This window comes from Mustela lutreola, chromosome 2 (assembly GCF_030435805.1).
Source record: "Mustela lutreola isolate mMusLut2 chromosome 2, mMusLut2.pri, whole genome shotgun sequence".
NCBI lineage: Eukaryota > Metazoa > Chordata > Mammalia > Carnivora > Mustelidae > Mustela > Mustela lutreola.
The window spans coordinates 141,032,136-141,049,390 of record NC_081291.1 but is presented as its reverse complement, the minus strand read 5'-3'; the positions used below and the strand labels follow the sequence as shown (position 1 = coordinate 141,049,390).

The 17,255-nt window shown below is 39.6% G+C and overlaps 1 protein-coding gene across 1 annotated transcript in view; it reads left to right on the top strand.

Moving 5' to 3' along the window:
- The first annotated feature begins 3,656 nt into the window (after nucleotides 1-3,656).
- GFM1 (G elongation factor mitochondrial 1) overlaps nucleotides 3,657-17,255 on the top strand; it is a 44,686-nt gene continuing 31,087 nt past the window's right edge. Inside the window, exons 1-7 of the mRNA XM_059163667.1 lie at nucleotides 3,657-3,883; nucleotides 5,113-5,265; nucleotides 6,362-6,494; nucleotides 7,311-7,515; nucleotides 10,388-10,504; nucleotides 12,666-12,816; nucleotides 16,682-16,839. Of these exons, the coding sequence (XP_059019650.1) occupies nucleotides 3,794-3,883; nucleotides 5,113-5,265; nucleotides 6,362-6,494; nucleotides 7,311-7,515; nucleotides 10,388-10,504; nucleotides 12,666-12,816; nucleotides 16,682-16,839 (1,007 nt within the window). The 5' untranslated portion in view covers nucleotides 3,657-3,793. The remainder of the gene's footprint in view (nucleotides 3,884-5,112; nucleotides 5,266-6,361; nucleotides 6,495-7,310; nucleotides 7,516-10,387; nucleotides 10,505-12,665; nucleotides 12,817-16,681; nucleotides 16,840-17,255) is intronic.

Genomic DNA, 17,255 nt, shown 5'->3' with positions numbered 1-17,255 from the left:
TTCTTTCTTTCTTTTTTTTTTTTTAAGATTTTATTTATTTATTTGACAGACAGAGATGACAAGTAGGCAGAGAGGCAGGCAGAGAGAGGGGGAAGCAGGCTCCCTGCTGAGCGGAGAGCCCAATTCCAGGACCCTGAGATCATGACCTGAGCTGAAGGCAGAGACTTAACCCACTGAGCCACCCAGGCACCCCATACTTGGATAGTTTCTAAGTAAAAACTGATACAAGATTTTGGTCACTGAAGATGGTTTCAAATTTCTTAGAGATTATAAAATGACTATGAATTAACTGTGGAAATGTTTTGGATGATACTGTATATGTGTATTTTGCCACTTTAAAAGTTAATGGAATTAAGAGTACCTGAGTGGCTCAGTTGGTTGGGTGTCTAATTCTTAATTTTGGATCAGGTTCTGATCTCAGGGTTGTGAGATCCAGTCTGCATAGGGCTCTGCACTGGCCGTAGAGCCTGCTTAAGATCCTCTCTTTCTATCTCTGCCTTCTGCCCCCAACAAGCTTGCTCTCTCTAAACACATACACACACACACACACCCCTTAACAGAGATAATCTATAATAACATAAAAATTTAGCTAGACAGTTCTTGGTTTTCTGTCTTCCAGTTTTCCTTTTGGAATAAAGAAAAGTTGATTATTTTGATTAAAAGTGATTAATAAAAATAATATATTCAGGGGCGCCTGGGTGGCTCAGTGGGTTAAAGCCTTTACCTTTGGCTTGGGTCATGATCCCAGGATCCTGGGATCAAGTCCCATGTTGGGCTCTCTGCTCAGGGGGGAGCCTGCGTCCTCCTCTCTCTCTGCCTGTCTTTCTGCGTTCTTGCGATCTCTGTCTATCAGATAAATAAAATCTTGGGGCACCTGGGTGGCTCAGTGGGTTAAAGCCTCTGCCTTCATCTCAGGTCATGATCCCAGAGTCCTGAGATAGAGCCCCACATCGGGCTTTCTGCTCTGCGGAGAGCCTGCTTCCCCCTCTCTCTGCCTGCCTCTCTGCCTACTTGTGATCTCTGTCTGTCAAATAAATAAAATCTTTAAAAACATCAGCATAGTTACAGAAAAATATGAATACACAAGATAATGAGCATGAATTTTTACTTAAGCTTAGTTTGTTAAAGTGGTTTTAGTGTTGTAGATACGCTGTTTTATTTAACAATTTATATCTTTAAAATAACCTTAATTTAATTATCATTTGCATAATTACATATTTATGTATTTTAAGCAAATACATAAAAGGCTTATAAAGACTGAATTTTTGAAAGTCTAAACAAAAGTTTATTGGTTATACTCAGCATTAATGGATTTATTCTCTAATCAGTTTACAAATCCTTTCTTGCAAATTAATGCATGGATGGCATATGGAAAGTGAATTTGAAATTCATCATTGAAACTGTGATTTTTCTTTTCTTGTCCCTTGTAATTTACTCTGATTTCTATTTACTTATTCTCATTTGTACATTCATTTAATACTTATTGAGCACCTACCATATGCAAAGGGATACAGAAATTAACAAAACCAAATTGGTTTCCTTATGGAACTTACATTTCCATTGGGAGAGCTGGACAATAAACAGGTGTGTGAAATGTCTGGATCTATCTAAGAAGTGCTCCAAAGGAAAATTAAACAGCATGAGCAGATAGAAAGGGAGGAGGCTGCTGGTTCAGAAAAGTTGGTCAGGGAACTTCTCACTGATGAGGCTACTGAAAACAAAGCAAAGGGCTGCCACAGGATCTAGGGAAGAGCAAAGTCTCTGATTATATGAGGATCAGTAAGGAGGCCAATGTGGCTGGAGCAAAACCAGCGAGGGAAAGTAAGGCTATGTTGGTTTGGCTGCTGAAGTAGGGCATTTGCAGCCACTTACTCTGAGGAGGATGGGAAGCCACTTTAGAATTTTTTAAAAATTTAGTTATGAAAAGTTTCAAACCTACACAAAAGTGGAGATAACAGCAACGACGAACTCACTGGATGGAGTATTTTCAGCAGAGAAATGACAAGGTCTGGGTTAAAAGGATCCCTCTAGTTACAGGGTTGAGAATAAGCTGAGCTGTAGGCAAAGCAATGAGATCTTTAGGAAATCTATTATAATCTGGTGCAGAGATGGCAGTGTTGAGAGGCGGGGAGAAAGGGCAGATCCTGGATCTATTTTTGAAGGTGGTGCCTAGAACATATGCTGACAGGTTAGACCAGAGGTGTCCAAGAGTAGTAGTGAAGTGATATTTTTGTCTGGGCAACTTCAGCGGGGTTTCCATTTTCGAAATACTGGAGGAGAAGGTTTTGGGGAGGAAGATAAGCTCCGTTTTGGACACACTGAGCTCGAAATGCCTTTTTTTTTTTTTTTTTAAAGATTTTATTATTTGACAGAGATCACAAGTAGGCAAAGGCAGACAAAGAGAGGAGGAAGCAGGCTCCGCGCCAAGCAGAGAGCTCGATCCCACGACCCTGGGATCCTGACCCCAGCCGAAGGCAGAGGCTTTAACCCACTGAGCCACCCAGGCCACCCTCAAAACACTTCGAAGAGATCTAACTGAAATCATCAAAGATGCCATCTTCCCTACGGCCTGAACATGTAACATTTAACATCCAACAGTGAACTTTTTGAAATGAGAAAAAACATTTATAATTGACAGATCATTTTTCAAGTCATGTCTTTTTTCTTTTTAAAGATCTTATTTATTTGACAGAGAATATGAGCCAGGTGGGGTGTTAGTGGTGAGGGGCAGAGGGGAAGACAGACTGAGACTGACTCCCCACTTAGCAGGGAGCCCGCTGCGGGGCTCCATCCCAGAACCTTAGAATCAGGAGCTGAGCTGAAGGCAGTCACTTAACCAAACTGAGCCACCCAGGCGCCCTTCGGGTCATGTCTTATAATTATTATTATTTTTTTAATAACATAAACAGCAACTTCGCATTTTGTTTTTTACTTTATTCTGTTATAAACACATCTCCACATTTCTTGTTATATTGGTGTGGCTGTTCAAGCAGGGCCTTCTAGGCCCTTTAAAGGAGAGTGGAGGCTATTTCATAACTTTTTAAAACTTTTTTAAACTTTTAAAGTTTCACAACTTTTTAATTTTAATTTTAATTTTAATTTTTTTAAGTTTTTTAATTTATTTGTCACAGAGAGAGCGCGAACACAGGCCGACAGAATGGCAGGCAGAGGCAGAGGGAGAAGCAGACTCCCTGCCAAGCAAGGAGCCCGATGTGGGACTCGATCCCAGGACAGTGGGATCATGACCTGAGCCAAGGCAGCTGCTTAACCAACTGAGCCACCCAGGCGTCCCTCACAACTTTTTAAAAAGTTATGAAAAATTTTAAACCTACACAAAAGTAGACATGATGGCAACACCGAACACGCAAAATAACCACGTTCAAAAGGTTGGGAGGTTGGGTGAGCCTGGGGATGGGTATTATGGAGGGCACGTATTACATGGAGCACTGTGTGGTACATAAACAGTGAATTCTGGAACACTGAAAAGAAATTTAAAAAAATAAAAATTAAAAAAAAAAAAAGGAAAAATAAATGTTGCATCTTCCTAGGGGCAGAGCGATTGCACTTTCTCTTCCAGGTCCATAGAGGGCGCAAGGGCAGTAGACGGGGCTGGTCGGCTCTGAGGGCCGGAAGTCTCTCCTCTTTTCTTTCCTCTCGCCGCCTCCGCATCCTTCGACCCGGAAGCGCTCTTCCGGCACTGATTGCCGGCGTGACTTTGAACGCATTTTGATGTGGGTCAGGTTGTTGAGTAGACCTACAGCTGCCCCACCTTTACGCCACTTCTGCGCTTGCCATGAGACTGGTGGGAGCAGCCGCTGCCACGGCTTTGGGGCGCGGGCCGCTCCCGCGGGTCCTCGCTACCCTGGGATGGCAGAGGAAGCAGGTACTAGCGCCCGGCGAGGCGAAACCAAACCAGGGACTGCATAAAGGACCTTGCTGTCCCTCCAGGGCTAGGGAACAGTAATGCCTTCTCTGGGACCTCCTGAGAGCTCCGGGTACGAGGTGTCGTGCCTCAGTGCTGAAAAGTTTTTCGGTACCTGAACATCTCGTTATTCATGAGCTGCGTCTCGGTACCCTGGGGGAGTGGACGGGCCACCGTTTTATGTTTCAGCCTCTTTTGGGGGTGGGGGGGAAGTGACTGGAGTGCCGGTCCAGAACAGCTGAAAAATTAGTGTGTTCAGGGTTCGAACCCAGGGCTTCTGACTCATTATCGAGTGCTCTTTTCTGCGCAGAGTCCTTGGGCTGTGGACAGCCCTCTTCGGGCAGACCCTGGGTTATTTGTTTTGTCGTTCGAACTTCCCGGTACTTTGATCCTATTTCTGTCTTTTGCGGAGGTTGCAGAGTGGAGTAGGTTGGGGTGGGAGTTGAGCTTTTCCTGGTATGCAGACGTCGTTTGCTTTGCTTGCTGATATTCATGGGATTTCATCTAAATGCCTGTCCACCAGAATCCATTTAGTATTTGCCCAGCTTTTCTAAGTTCTTCTGTTTCCCTTTCCCCAGAAGTGCTGCAGTACCTTTTGGATTTGCAGTCCTATAGGGAGAGGTTTATATTGTCTTGATTCGGTAAAATATAAGGTTCTCCCTTACCCCCACCTCCACCAAAATGAAATGAAGTTTTTAAAAAAGTAATTCTTCCCGTGCAGAAGGAATTGGAAACGTTTTGTGGGGTCCCTTGGAACTATCCGTACCACAACACAAAGCATATGTGTTGGAAAACATCCTTGCTAGCTGTCAACTACAATAAGGGAGAAGGGGGAATAGAAGTAAAATTTAAACGAAAAACTGTGTTTCCTTTTAAAATTGTTGGAAGCTGTCTTACTGGTTTTATTAGCCTCAGCATGTATTTTCAAACCTGTGGACATTTGGAAAAGTATCTGTCCCCCTTTATTTAACTAGCTTATTTGACTATATTTTTCTGATTTATTTATAAGAATGTGTGTGCCCTTTCTGTCCTCTCTTGCAGTTTCTCCTTTGGTTAAAGGAGTTGCACATAATCTCACATAATGTTTTTTTTCATTGAGATTCTTTGATGGAAAGATACCAACCAAACCAATTCTAGTTGCCCATTATCTCTTATAAAAAGTGCATTGATTTGAGCTCTTATTTTTTCAGGTTAATTGGGAAGTCTGCCGATGGAGTTCGTCAGGAGTGATTCCTAATGAAAAGATACGAAATATTGGAATTTCAGCTCACATTGATTCTGGAAAAACTACATTAACAGAACGAGTGCTTTACTACACTGGCAGAATTGCAAAGATGCATGAGGTGTGGAGTTCCTGGTTGATTCAAAGCTAGTTTGAGCTTGGTAGTTATGATTTAATAAACATCACAAAACCTGAAAGATTAAAAGAACGGTTACAGTGGATCTTTATTGAAGTCCTAGAACAAAGGGATAGATAGGTCAAACTGGCTTGCAGTGTTGTTGTGAGGAATCTTTCTAGAAATCATGGGGCATCTGGGTGGCTCAGTGGGTTGAGCCGCTGCCTTCGGCTCAGGTCATGATCTCGCATCCCGGGATCGAGTCCCACATCGGGCTCTCTGCTCGGCAGGGAGCCTGCTTCCTCCTCTCTCTCTCTGCCTGCCTCTCTGCCTACTTGTGATCTCTCTCTGTCAAATAAATAAATAAAATCTTTAAAAAAAAAAAAAAAAAAGAAATCATCACTATGAGTATCCTCGGTAGATTGTCCTTTAGGAATGTTAAGTCTACACCTGAAACTAATACAACTATTAATTATACTTCAATTAATACATCATGATATATTCTTAAGCAGCTGTTAAAGTCGTATTTACATACTTTTTAACGTTATGGAGAGATGTTTAAGAAGGGTTTAAAACTATATATAGTATAATGTTAATAGTTACAAAATACATATATCAGGAAAAAAATTTTTTTTACTTGAACGTCTTCTAAAGAAATTACCATATTATTGGGTAACTTAACTCTCCATTTCTTCAGATGAAGGTCATCTTGTTAAGTCACATATTTTGCAAGCTGACTCCTTCCCACTCAGGCCTCAAAATCCACATGTCATAGAGCAGGGAAAAATGTGTGCTTTGAGCATCTGCTCATGGACTACCACAAGGCTAGTGGGCAGGAACAGTGCAGAGGAAACGGGGTTGGCTCCAAGACTGAGGTGATTGATCTTTTTAGCCGTTGTTGGGAAGAGCAATGAAAAGAGGGTTAGACAGATAATAGAGGGAAAAACTTGTAATCATTTCTCTGTTTCATAATATGATATGGTCTGACTTCTCTGAAAATTGCATCAGTTAACTTTCTGTGTTCTAGTTCCAGCTCAGTAAGATTTCTTTCCTTCTTGGGATGTAGGGATGGGGGACTCTGAATTGCTGTGCTTGTGTTTAGGTGAAAGGTAAAGATGGAGTTGGTGCTGTCATGGATTCCATGGAACTAGAGAGACAACGAGGAATCACTATTCAGTCAGCAGCCACCTATACCATGTGGAAAGATGTCAATATCAACATTATAGATACTCCTGGTGAGTTGAAGTCTTAGTTTAATTGTTGCAGATTGTTTTGACAAAAGCACATTTAGTTCCTTATTATGTCCCAGCTCATTTTTAAGTGTCAAATGATATTCAAAAGTGTGACTGTGAGTTCTTGTTAGAGAAATCTGGGACCTAGAGCTCTTCATCATTATGTGGTTTCCTTAAAAGAGAGTGCAAATAGGGCGCCTGGGTGGCTCAGTTGGTTAAGCAACTGCCTTCAGCTCAGGTCATAATCCATGAGATCGAGTTCTGGATCAGGCTTGCTGTTTCTCCCTCTGCCTGCAGCTCCCCCATTTGTTCTCTCTCTCTCTGTATCAAATAAATAAGTAAAATCTCCAGTGCAAATAAATTTTGAGTAGGAAGGTTCTTGTCCATTGAAAGCTGTATCTGATTTAAAGGTGCCCAGGCCCTCGTAGTTTTGTTGTGTTTTTTTTTTTTTTTTGAAGATATTTATTTATTTATTTGACAGAGACACAGCAGGAGAGGAAACACAAGCAGAGGGAGTGGGAAAGGGAGAAGCAGGCCTCCCGCCAAGCAGGGAGACCCATGCGGGGCTCGATCCCAAGACTCTGGGATCATGACCCCAGCTGAAGGCAGGTGCTTAACAGCTGAGCCACTTAGGCACCCACCTCATAGTTTTTTGAAGAGTTGGGCCCCTGGACCTTATGGTGAGTAAATAGTATGGTGGTTTAAGAAATCCACATTCTAATTAAAAGACTTACATCATGAGGAGAGATACAAAAGCTTGTAATCGTGCATGTTAGAAAAATTCATACTTTAAGACCCACACTTCTTTGTCTAATTTAGGACATGTGGACTTCACAATAGAAGTTGAAAGGGCCCTGAGAGTGTTGGATGGTGCAGTCCTCGTTCTCTGTGCTGTTGGAGGGGTGCAGTGCCAGACCATGACTGTTAATCGTCAGATGAAGCGCTACAACGTTCCTTTTTTAACTTTTATTAACAAATTGGACCGAATGGGCTCCAACCCCACCAGGGCCCTGCAGCAAATGAGGTACTGAGCCTTAGAAAGAACAGGAGGGGCTGTGATGAAACCTGACATAGAAGGATAATTACTAATTCAATGTCATTAAGCTCTATTCCTAAAAAAATTTTTAGGGAAAAAAAAAAGTTTTTTTCCCTAAAATTTATGTGAGTACTTATCTTAGTAAAAGAAACATCGAAGTCAGTAGTTTGGTTTGTGATGTGATCTCATCAGTTACATTTGCTGTAAAATGGGGAAAATGTGACTTAAATTATAGGGAGGTTTAAGGTGAATTCAGATAACAATCTGGCATTTCACTGTTTTGCTGTGATTAGAGAAGTAATAATCTAGTGTGGATTCTATAAGTATATATTTAGACAAACCTAGAGGATTGTCTGTTTTAACCTTTACTGAAGGAACTTTATTTTTTTATTTATTTTTTATCCTTTTTTTTTTTAAGATTTTATTTATTTATTTGACAGAGATCATAACTAGGCAGAGAGGCAGGCAGAGAGAGAGAGGAGGCAGGCTCCCTGCAGAGCAGAGAGTCCGATGTGGAGCTCAATCCCAGGACCCTGGAATCATGACCTGAGCTGAAGGCAGAGACTTTAATCCACTGAGCCACCCAAGCACCCCAATTTAAGGAATTTTAATTAATGCCCTTAAGAAGTTATGGTGTATGGTAACATACTTGGGTTCATATGGTAACATACTTGCTAAAATAACAGTAACACTTCCTTTCTGTACCAGATGTAACTAAGTTGTGGTCCTAGCATTTTACACTTTGCTCAATATTGTATATTTCACATAGCCTTTGAAAAGAGTGGAAGTTTCACTTTCATCTTTGGTGGATGTGTAACTGGAGCTATCAACTTCCTATTGAAATATCCTAGGGCAGAGCTGATGAAAATAGTAAAGTTTCTGGTAGTGGAGACACCAAGAGCGATGTGTCTGATCATGAAGGATACGGTGTTGAAGAGCTTCAAAAGACGGTATTGCAGGGCGCCTGGGTGGCTCAGTGGGTTAAGCCTCTGCCTTCGGCTCAGGTCATGATCCCAGGGTCCTGGGATCGAGCCCCACATCGGGCTCTCTGCTCAGCAGAGAGCCTGTTTCCCTTCCTCTCTCTCTGCCTGCCTCTCTGCTTACCTGTGATCTCTTGTCTGTCAAATAAATAAATAAAATCTTTAAAACAACAACAACAACAAAAAAAGACAGTATTGCTGTGCGCACTGATGGAAGTGATATATTTGGGAATATGAGCTTGAAAGTTTTCTTTATTGGGTATTTGTAGTCATTTCTTACTTAGTTACTTAGTTACTTAGTAATTTCTTACTTACTTAGGTTTGAAAACAAAGCCTTTTCACTTTTTGTCCTTTTTACTTATATTTTACTTGTACTTGGCAATGGATGGACTATTTCTACCATGTTGTGTGAATTCCAGGAAAATTCTCTTCTAGCATTTATGTGACTACTGCAGTTCTCTTTCTTCTCTGCTCCCTCTTATCTGCATTGTGTAACTCCTATTAAACAGATTTTAGAACTTCTGGATCTCATCTCCGTGTATTACCTTTTCTACCATTCATTCTACCATTTCATACATTTGTTTCTTCTCATTTTCATCTGGGTTATGAGAGAATTGAGGTCAGTCTTCCAGCTCACTAATCTGAAGGTCATCTGTGTCCCTTCTGTTATGTTAGCCTTTTCTTTCTTTTTAATTTCTGTAATTATGTAATTAATTTCCTAAACTTTGTCTTGTATTGCATCGTCTTCATTAATAGAAAGGTAGTTCTCAGATCTTTGCATTTTATTTTCTTTCGATAACTCTGTCCTTGGAAGTTAATACTGTTTCTTGAGCTCACATGTCTCTTTCAAGCTATTGGTAACCTTCAAATATTTGGTGATTCTTAGTTTTCTATCCATAGTTCTAGATGGGGGCCTAGAGTCTAGACTACACTATGGTAGCCAGAGCATGTTTCTTTTTCAGTGAGAATACCTGCCTTGAATCCCTTCAGTGGTTGTGCCTGACTGAGGGTATAGGCTGATAATGAATATCTGATTTTTTTTTTTTTTTTTTTTTTTTTTTTTTTTTTTGTCAGAGAGAGAGAGAGAGAGAGCTCACAGACAGACAGAGTGGCAGGCAGAGGCAGAGGGAGAAGCAGGCTCCCCACTAAGCATGGAGCCTGATGTGGGACTCGATCCCAGGACACCGGGATCATGACCTGAGCTGAAGGCAGCCGCTTAACCAACTGAGCCACCCAGGCGTCCCGAATATCTGATTTTTAACATGCATGCTAAAAGTTCTCCTGTAAGAACTTCCTCTTTAACTGTACTCAGCTTTGCTAGAGTCAGCTGATCTAAGGAGAGATGGGCAAGGTGATCCCACTATCCTTTAGTTTTCTGATCAACCACCATTGACTTGTTCTTCCCCCTTATGTTTTTGATCCAGGATATTCTGGGGAGCTGATGGAGAAACACTTATTTTAGAGTTCTCTTGTTGCTTAAATAGGGTTTTGGCTTCCTGAGCATGGTGAATTTGGTTACTCCCAATCGTTTTAAATTTTCTGAGTTTTTTGGCTTTTTTTCTTTTTAAGATTTTATTTATTTGACAGAGCAAGAGAGGGAACACAAACAGGGGGAGTGGGAGAAGAAGCAAGCCTCCCACTGGTCAGGGAGCCTGATACGGGACTCAGTCCCAGGACCCCAGGATCATGACTCCAGCCCAAGGCAGATGCTTAACAACTGAGCCATCTAGGTGCCCCAATATATTTTCTGTTTTGAGCTCCTGATGATACCCTTCTCGGTTCCACAATATCTGCCATTGATTTATTTTTGTCATTTCAAAGGGATTTAGGGAGGACATATGTATTTTTATTTGGTAAACATATATATTTTTATTTTTCAGGTCTAAACTGAGTCACAATGCAGCATTTATGCAGATACCCATTGGTTTGGAGGGTGATTTTAGAGGTATAATAGACCTTATTGAGGAACGAGCCATCTATTTTGATGGAGACTTTGGGTAAGTTAAAAATGTATTATTAATACCTTAAAAAGCATCAAAGAGAAAAAAGAAAGGATGATTTCTTTAAATATAGAGAAAACTTCTTTTTAAAATATGGCTGGAGGAATATACTCCAAAATGATTTTGTTTTAATGCCTTTAATCCTAGTTGGTTCCCATTTTGCTTAGTATTCTTTCCAAGGGAGAGTATGTTATTTTTTGGGTAATTTATATCATGTTATATGCATGGTATGGTAACAGGCCATCAGCTTGGGCTAGTAATGTATCTCGTTTTCCATTTGTTTATTTATTCATTGATTCATCCTGTGGACTTTTATGGAGTAGCTGCTGTGTCCTGGGTATTATGATAAAAACTGGGAAGAAAATATGGATCATGAATGTTTGCTCTATTTATGAGACTACAGAGATAAAACGACAATACATAAAAGCAGTTAAAAATAGTGCAGATGTGGTTTGGAGAACATAAGAAGCAAATTGGTGATTTTTTGACATGGTATTTGATCCATCAATCAATTTTGAGTGACCTCTACATACAAAACTGTTAATCAAAATTTGACATTCAGAAAAATCACGTGCAAGCTTGTTAAAACACATTCCTGGATCCACTTCCAGATGATTCTGATTCAGTAGGTCTGGGGGGAGTCTGGAATTTGCATTTCTGGAAAGCTCCCAGGTGATGCTGCCATTATAGATCTATAGACCACATTTTGAGTGGCACTGTTTTGGACAATGTGGGAAGACATAAATGACCCTTCATTATGAGGAGTGGTCCCCAATAGCCTAGCAGTTTCTTTAGAAGTAATTCCTGAGAGGTTTTCTTTCTCTGCTGTGAAACTGGGATTGCTAGTCTGGCGGGTGGGTGAAGGGTGTTATGTTCAGTTAACTGTATCCTTTATCTTCATCAGCTATCTTGTAGGCAGGGGAAGGATATAGGCTGTCTAGTAGATGAGGTGTTTCTCTCCCTTCTTGTATGACAGTAGTGACTGTGGTTTATCTACTATTTCTTAGAATGTAAGGCCCAAGAGGATAGGGATATTTTTTCATGTTTATTCAATTCTGTCCCAAGCCCTAGCACTTTCTGGTACACAATAAGGACTCAAAAATATTTGTAAATGAATTAATAAATCCACTTTCCCAAAGTTACCAGGGCACACATTTGTCTTCTAAAGTAAAGGCTCTTAAACTTTGTTATGCCCCTACCACAGATGAAATTTCTTATTATATCTGCCCTCTTTCCCAGCCCTAGACCTCTGGGTATATAAATTTTGAAAGGACCCACAGCTGATTCTGGCTAAGAACCAGGGGAGCTTGACAGGAAGGATGAAATTATGATCTGAAGGCTGTGAAGAGCATTTTTTGAGTTAAGAATTATTTTCTGACTATATGCGGTTGACTTCCTTTACTTTTTTAATTTAGGAACACATTTTCTGAAAAGCTGATATTTTGGACGTTAGTTTCCATTTTTAAAGAAGTACTTTGAAACTTTTGAGACTGATGTTTTGAGTATCATGTATATCTGTTTCTCAGTTGTGTATATTTATAAATCTTTCCTATCCAGCCCCTAAAGAAATGGCGATCTGGAGTTAAGGTTGAAGAGTTTGTCATATTTAGTAACCTTTTTTTTTACTATATTCTGTGTTAAAATTGTGTAATTGGGTTTGTTATCCGTGGAAGGAATAGAGTCAGGTCTCTTTTCCTCTTTGTTAGTGACTGTGATATTCTGATTAATTTGGTTAATAGAATTTTCAAGAGTCATATGAGCTTTGGAGTCAGAATGACTTTGAAGCTTGGCTCTTGTATTTATTAGTAGTACAGCCTTGGCAGTTTGCTTTGCTTATTTAAGTATTTTTGCCCACTATTCTGTCTAAATTTTAAAGATCTACATTGGTCTTGCCATTTTAATGCAAATATATCAAAGCTCTTTCTCATTTAAAAAAATTTTAGCCCATTGGGGAGGGTATGTGCTTTGGCGAGTGCTGTGAAGTGTGTAAACCTGGCGATTCACAGACCTGTACCCCTGGGGATAAAAATATATGTTTATAAAAAATAAAAAATTTAAAAAAAATTTTTAGCCATTAGGGTTTGTGTTTTTCATTGGTGCTTTATATTGTATAATTGAATATTCTTATAGTAGTAAAATAAAGCATTTCTTTTCTTAGTCAGTTTGTTCGATATGGGGAAATTCCAGCTGAATTCAGGGCAGCAGCAGCGGATCACCGGCAAGAGCTGATTGAATGTGTTGCAAATTCAGATGAACAGCTTGGTGAGATGTTCTTGGAGGAAAAAATCCCCTCAGTTTCTGACTTAAAGGCAAGTGCTCTCAAAATAAGTCTTACAATAACAAGAAAAATAGGGTGGGGTTTTTTGTGGGTAAGAGACATGCTTTTATGCATGGGTTTTATTAATGAAATCTGAGTAAATTTATTTAATATTACTGGTTTTTTCAAAAAATACTTGCTATTTCTTATTATTCTTTAAATAATGAGTTGTATAACATCTTACAATGGGAAAGGAGTTATAGTTCTAAAAAGAAAAGATGATATTTAAACATCCAACCTCTTGGGCGCCTGGGTGGCTCAATGGGTTAAGCCTCTGCCTTCAGCTCAGGTCATGATCCCAGGGTCCTGGGAACAAGTTCTGCATCAGGCTCTCTGCTCAGAAGGGAGCCTGCCTCCTCCGTCTCTCTCTCTGCCTGACTCTCTGCCTACTTGTGATCTCTTTCTGTGTGTCAAATAAATAAATAAAATCTTCGAAAATAAATCAACTTCTTCGGTATATCTCCTTAAGGAGAAGATAAATATACAAGTGTTACAGCAATAAAACAAATTAAGTGATGAGGCTGCTAAATGGTTACAGTCTAAATGTTGATACTTGTACTGTTTAGAAGGCTGTATAGATTTCTTCACTTGGTCATTTAGATCCTTAAAAAAAAAAAAAAGATCTCTGCTTAAGATTGGTATTTATTTTTCTAGTAGATAATTTTTTTTTTTTTTTTTTTTTTTAAAGATTTATTTATTTATTTGACAGACAGAGATCACAAGTAGGCAGAGAGGCAGACAGAGAGAGAGGAGGAAGCAGGCTCCCCGCTGAGCAGAGAGCCCGATGTGGGGCTCGATCCCGGGACCCTGGGATCATGACCTGAGCCGAAAGCAGAGGCCTTAACCCACTGAGCCACCCAGGCGCCCCTCTAGTAGATAATTTTTGCACAGGAGACACACAGAGGCCAATAAGCACATGAAAAGATGCTTAGCATCACTAATTATTAGGGAAGGCAAGTCAAAATCATGGGATTTCACTTTATCCATTAAGATAGCTAGTAAAATAGCAAGTGTTGGCGAAGATACAGAGAAATTGGAACTCTTGTGCATTGTTAGTGGGAATGTGAAATGATGCAGTCACTGTGGAAGAAGTACGGCCATTCCTCAAAAAAATTAAACCTAGAACAACCATATGGATTCAGCAGTTCAACTTCTGGATAATATCCGAAAGAATTATTCAAATAGGTATTTGTACCCCTGTGTTGGTAGTAGCACTCTTCACAGTAGCAAAAGCTGGAAACAGCTCAGATGCCCATCAGTGGATGAATGGACAAACAAAATTAGTATATACATACAATGGACTATGATTTAGCCTTAAAAAGGAAGGAGATTTGGATGCATGCTGTAGCATGGATGAACCATGAAGACATGCTAAATGACATGAACCATACAAAAGGACAAATTGCATATTTTTCCACTTATGTGAGGTACCCAGAACAGTCATAATTCCTAAAGACAGAAATAGTGGTTACCAGGGGTGGTGGCAGAGGGGTGGGTTACAGAATAGAGAGTTTAAGAAGTACAGAGTTTCCATCTGAGATGATGAAAAAATTCTGGAGATGGATAGTGGTAACGACAGCATAGCAGTGTAAATGTACTTAATGCCACTGAACTGTATACTTAAAAATGGTTAAAGTGATAAATCTTGTTTATTTTACCATTAAAAAAACTGGTACTTATTTTACCAAACCACATGGTACACTTAGCAGAGATCAGATAAATGATTACTGTGTTTAAGACCTGGCACAGGAGTTGATAGTAGGCAAAATACACAAGGAAAGAACCCTGTCGAAGCTGAGGACGCTTACTAATCTCATAACTTGAGTCCTTTAGTTTTCACAAACTATGTAGGAGGGTATAGGTTAAGCACTGTGTCCTGGGAACCACAATACAGAGTTAGGTTTTTATCTGTTAAAGGGCATGTCGGAGGTCCCCTGGACCATTCCCAGGTTCAGTGATTTAGGAGGATCACACAAAATTCTCAACACCTTATCATAGTTGTGGCTCTGATTATTACAATAAAAGGATACAAAACGAAATCAACAAAGGGAAAAGGCACATGAGGTGAAGTCCATAAGAAACCATGTATCAGCTTCCAAGAGTCCTCTCACAGTGGAGTCATGGCAGGGTTTGCCTCACTCCTATAGCAGTGAGTTGTGACTATACTTGTGAATCTCATCTGTTAGAATGAGGTTTTATTAATGGCTATTGAAAGACATCCTCTGCCTGGCATTTACCCAAATTCCAGACTTGCAGGAGGAAAGCAGGTGTTTAGCATCCACCCATTGTTTGTGCAGACTGTAGCCATGGTGACCCATTCTCAGTTCTGGGAATGCTGGGAACCCCCCTGAAATCCAGGTTCTCAGACACCAGCCAGGAGCCAACCTTGTAAACAGGCCTTTCTAAGCATGGCCAATTCAGTGCTGCTCTGTTTACTGTTTTCTGAAGAGGATACATGAGTATACTTTCTGTATTATTGGATATATTATAAGGACAGTGGAAAGGCAACACCTTTGAAGTATGAAAACAAGGGAAATTTTTGAAAATAAAGCTTTTGTTAGGCTGGTATTAGGATGGTTCTAATTTTTTTTTTTCTATTTATCTACCACCTTCCTGTTTTTCTGTTGTAAAGTAAATGTGGTAAGATTATTTACGTCCCTACTTGCATATACAGGAGGTTTGGTAAGTCAGAGTTTTGGTCCTGTGGCTTAAGGTAGCTTATTAAGTGGTTAGTGACTTGTATTATAGTGATGTTCAGAAGTTACGGTTGTAAGTTTTTGCTTTAAGCTTTTTTTCTTTTTTTTACGATAACTAGTTTTCTAGAAGAATAATTGTACACTGGTTTCCCTATTGCTGTTGATATCTTCTAGCTGCTAAGACTTAGTTAGTTCCATTGCTTACTCTCAGAGACCTGCTTAGCCCAGAGGGCTGCCTGTGGCACACAGCTGGGACACATTCATAGCTCTCGCACCTTAAGCAAGAGTAACATCATAGCCTGTTACTCTCATGGCTCTTAGTTTATGAGTGATTTGTTCTATTTGGCTTCCTGTATGTATGTTGTTTGAAAGAAAGAAAACATCTGTTAATTAAATGTGTTTTTTTAATAGATATTTTCATAGGTTTTAAACATTTAAAAGTACACAAAGGTACACAGTAAAGAAAAAAAAATCTCCCACGTGTCTCCTGTTTGCCTAGTTCTCTGCCTCCTCCCTCAAACAGGTTGCCAGTTAATAGTTTTTGCTGTATTTTTCCAGACACAGCGCGTGTGTGTGTGTGTTACTTTTCCTTATTATTACATAATTGTTAGCATACTGTTTATACCTCTCTCTGTGTGTGCCTGTTTTCTGTGTGTGTGTGTGTCTGTGTGTATTTTTGTCACATTGGAAATTAGTGACATTCCAAGAATGTCAAAAGCAGTTATACAGTAAATTGCTTCCTAGCCCTGGAGAAGGAACTGATTTTTTTCCTTGTATTTTGACCTTTAATGTATAGAGGACCTCGTTCTAGTCTCCACTATAGCCTGTACTCCAAAGAGTGTCAATTCCTTTTATTTACTTACTGGTTTGAAGTTTCTTTCTTTCTTTTTTTTTTTTTTTTTTTTAAGATTTTATTTATTTATTTGACAGAGATCACAAGTAGGCAGAGAGGCAGGCAGAGGGAGAGGGAGAAGCAGGCTCCCCACTGAGCAGAGAGCCCGATGTGGGGCTTGATCCCAGAACCCTGGGATCATGACCTGAGCCTAAGGCAGAGGCTTTAACCCACTGAGCCACCCAGGTGCCCCTCACTTGCTGGTTTGTAACTGATCTGAAACACAAAACTTTTTTTAAGATTAATTGTTAATTCTTTTTCTTTTTTAGTGTGCAATTCGAAGAGCTACTCTAAATAGGTCATTTACTCCTGTCCTTTTGGGAAGTGCGTTGAAGAACAAAGGAGTTCAGCCTCTTCTAGATGCTGTTTTAGAATACCTCCCAAATCCATCTGAAGTCCAAAATTATGCTATTCTCAATCAGGAGGAGTAAGTCTTGGAAATTGAATCTTAGTCCATGCAGAAATAACATTTATGCACTGTGAAAGAATTTAAGAATGGTTCCTTTGGTTAAGTTATGTTTATCGGTTTTTTTCCCCCGAATAATTTACAAAAATCAGTTGCCAGTTTCTATTTGGGTAACACTTTTGACATGTAGAAAACTATTATACCATTTGCCATATCATATTGTTTGTGAGTTAGAAGTATGGTTTATTATCTACTAAGGTTTTCTTCATTAGTAAATGTTTTTTCATTTGGGACCAGCTATTTTCGGCCACACCAAAAAAATCAAAACCAAAAACAAACAAACAAAAATCCTTAAAGTTTGAAATGCAAGCATTTTTTTTTTAAGCTCTCATTGATTATTTTTCTTTTCTTTCTCTGCCATTTTTGTGTTTTTAGTC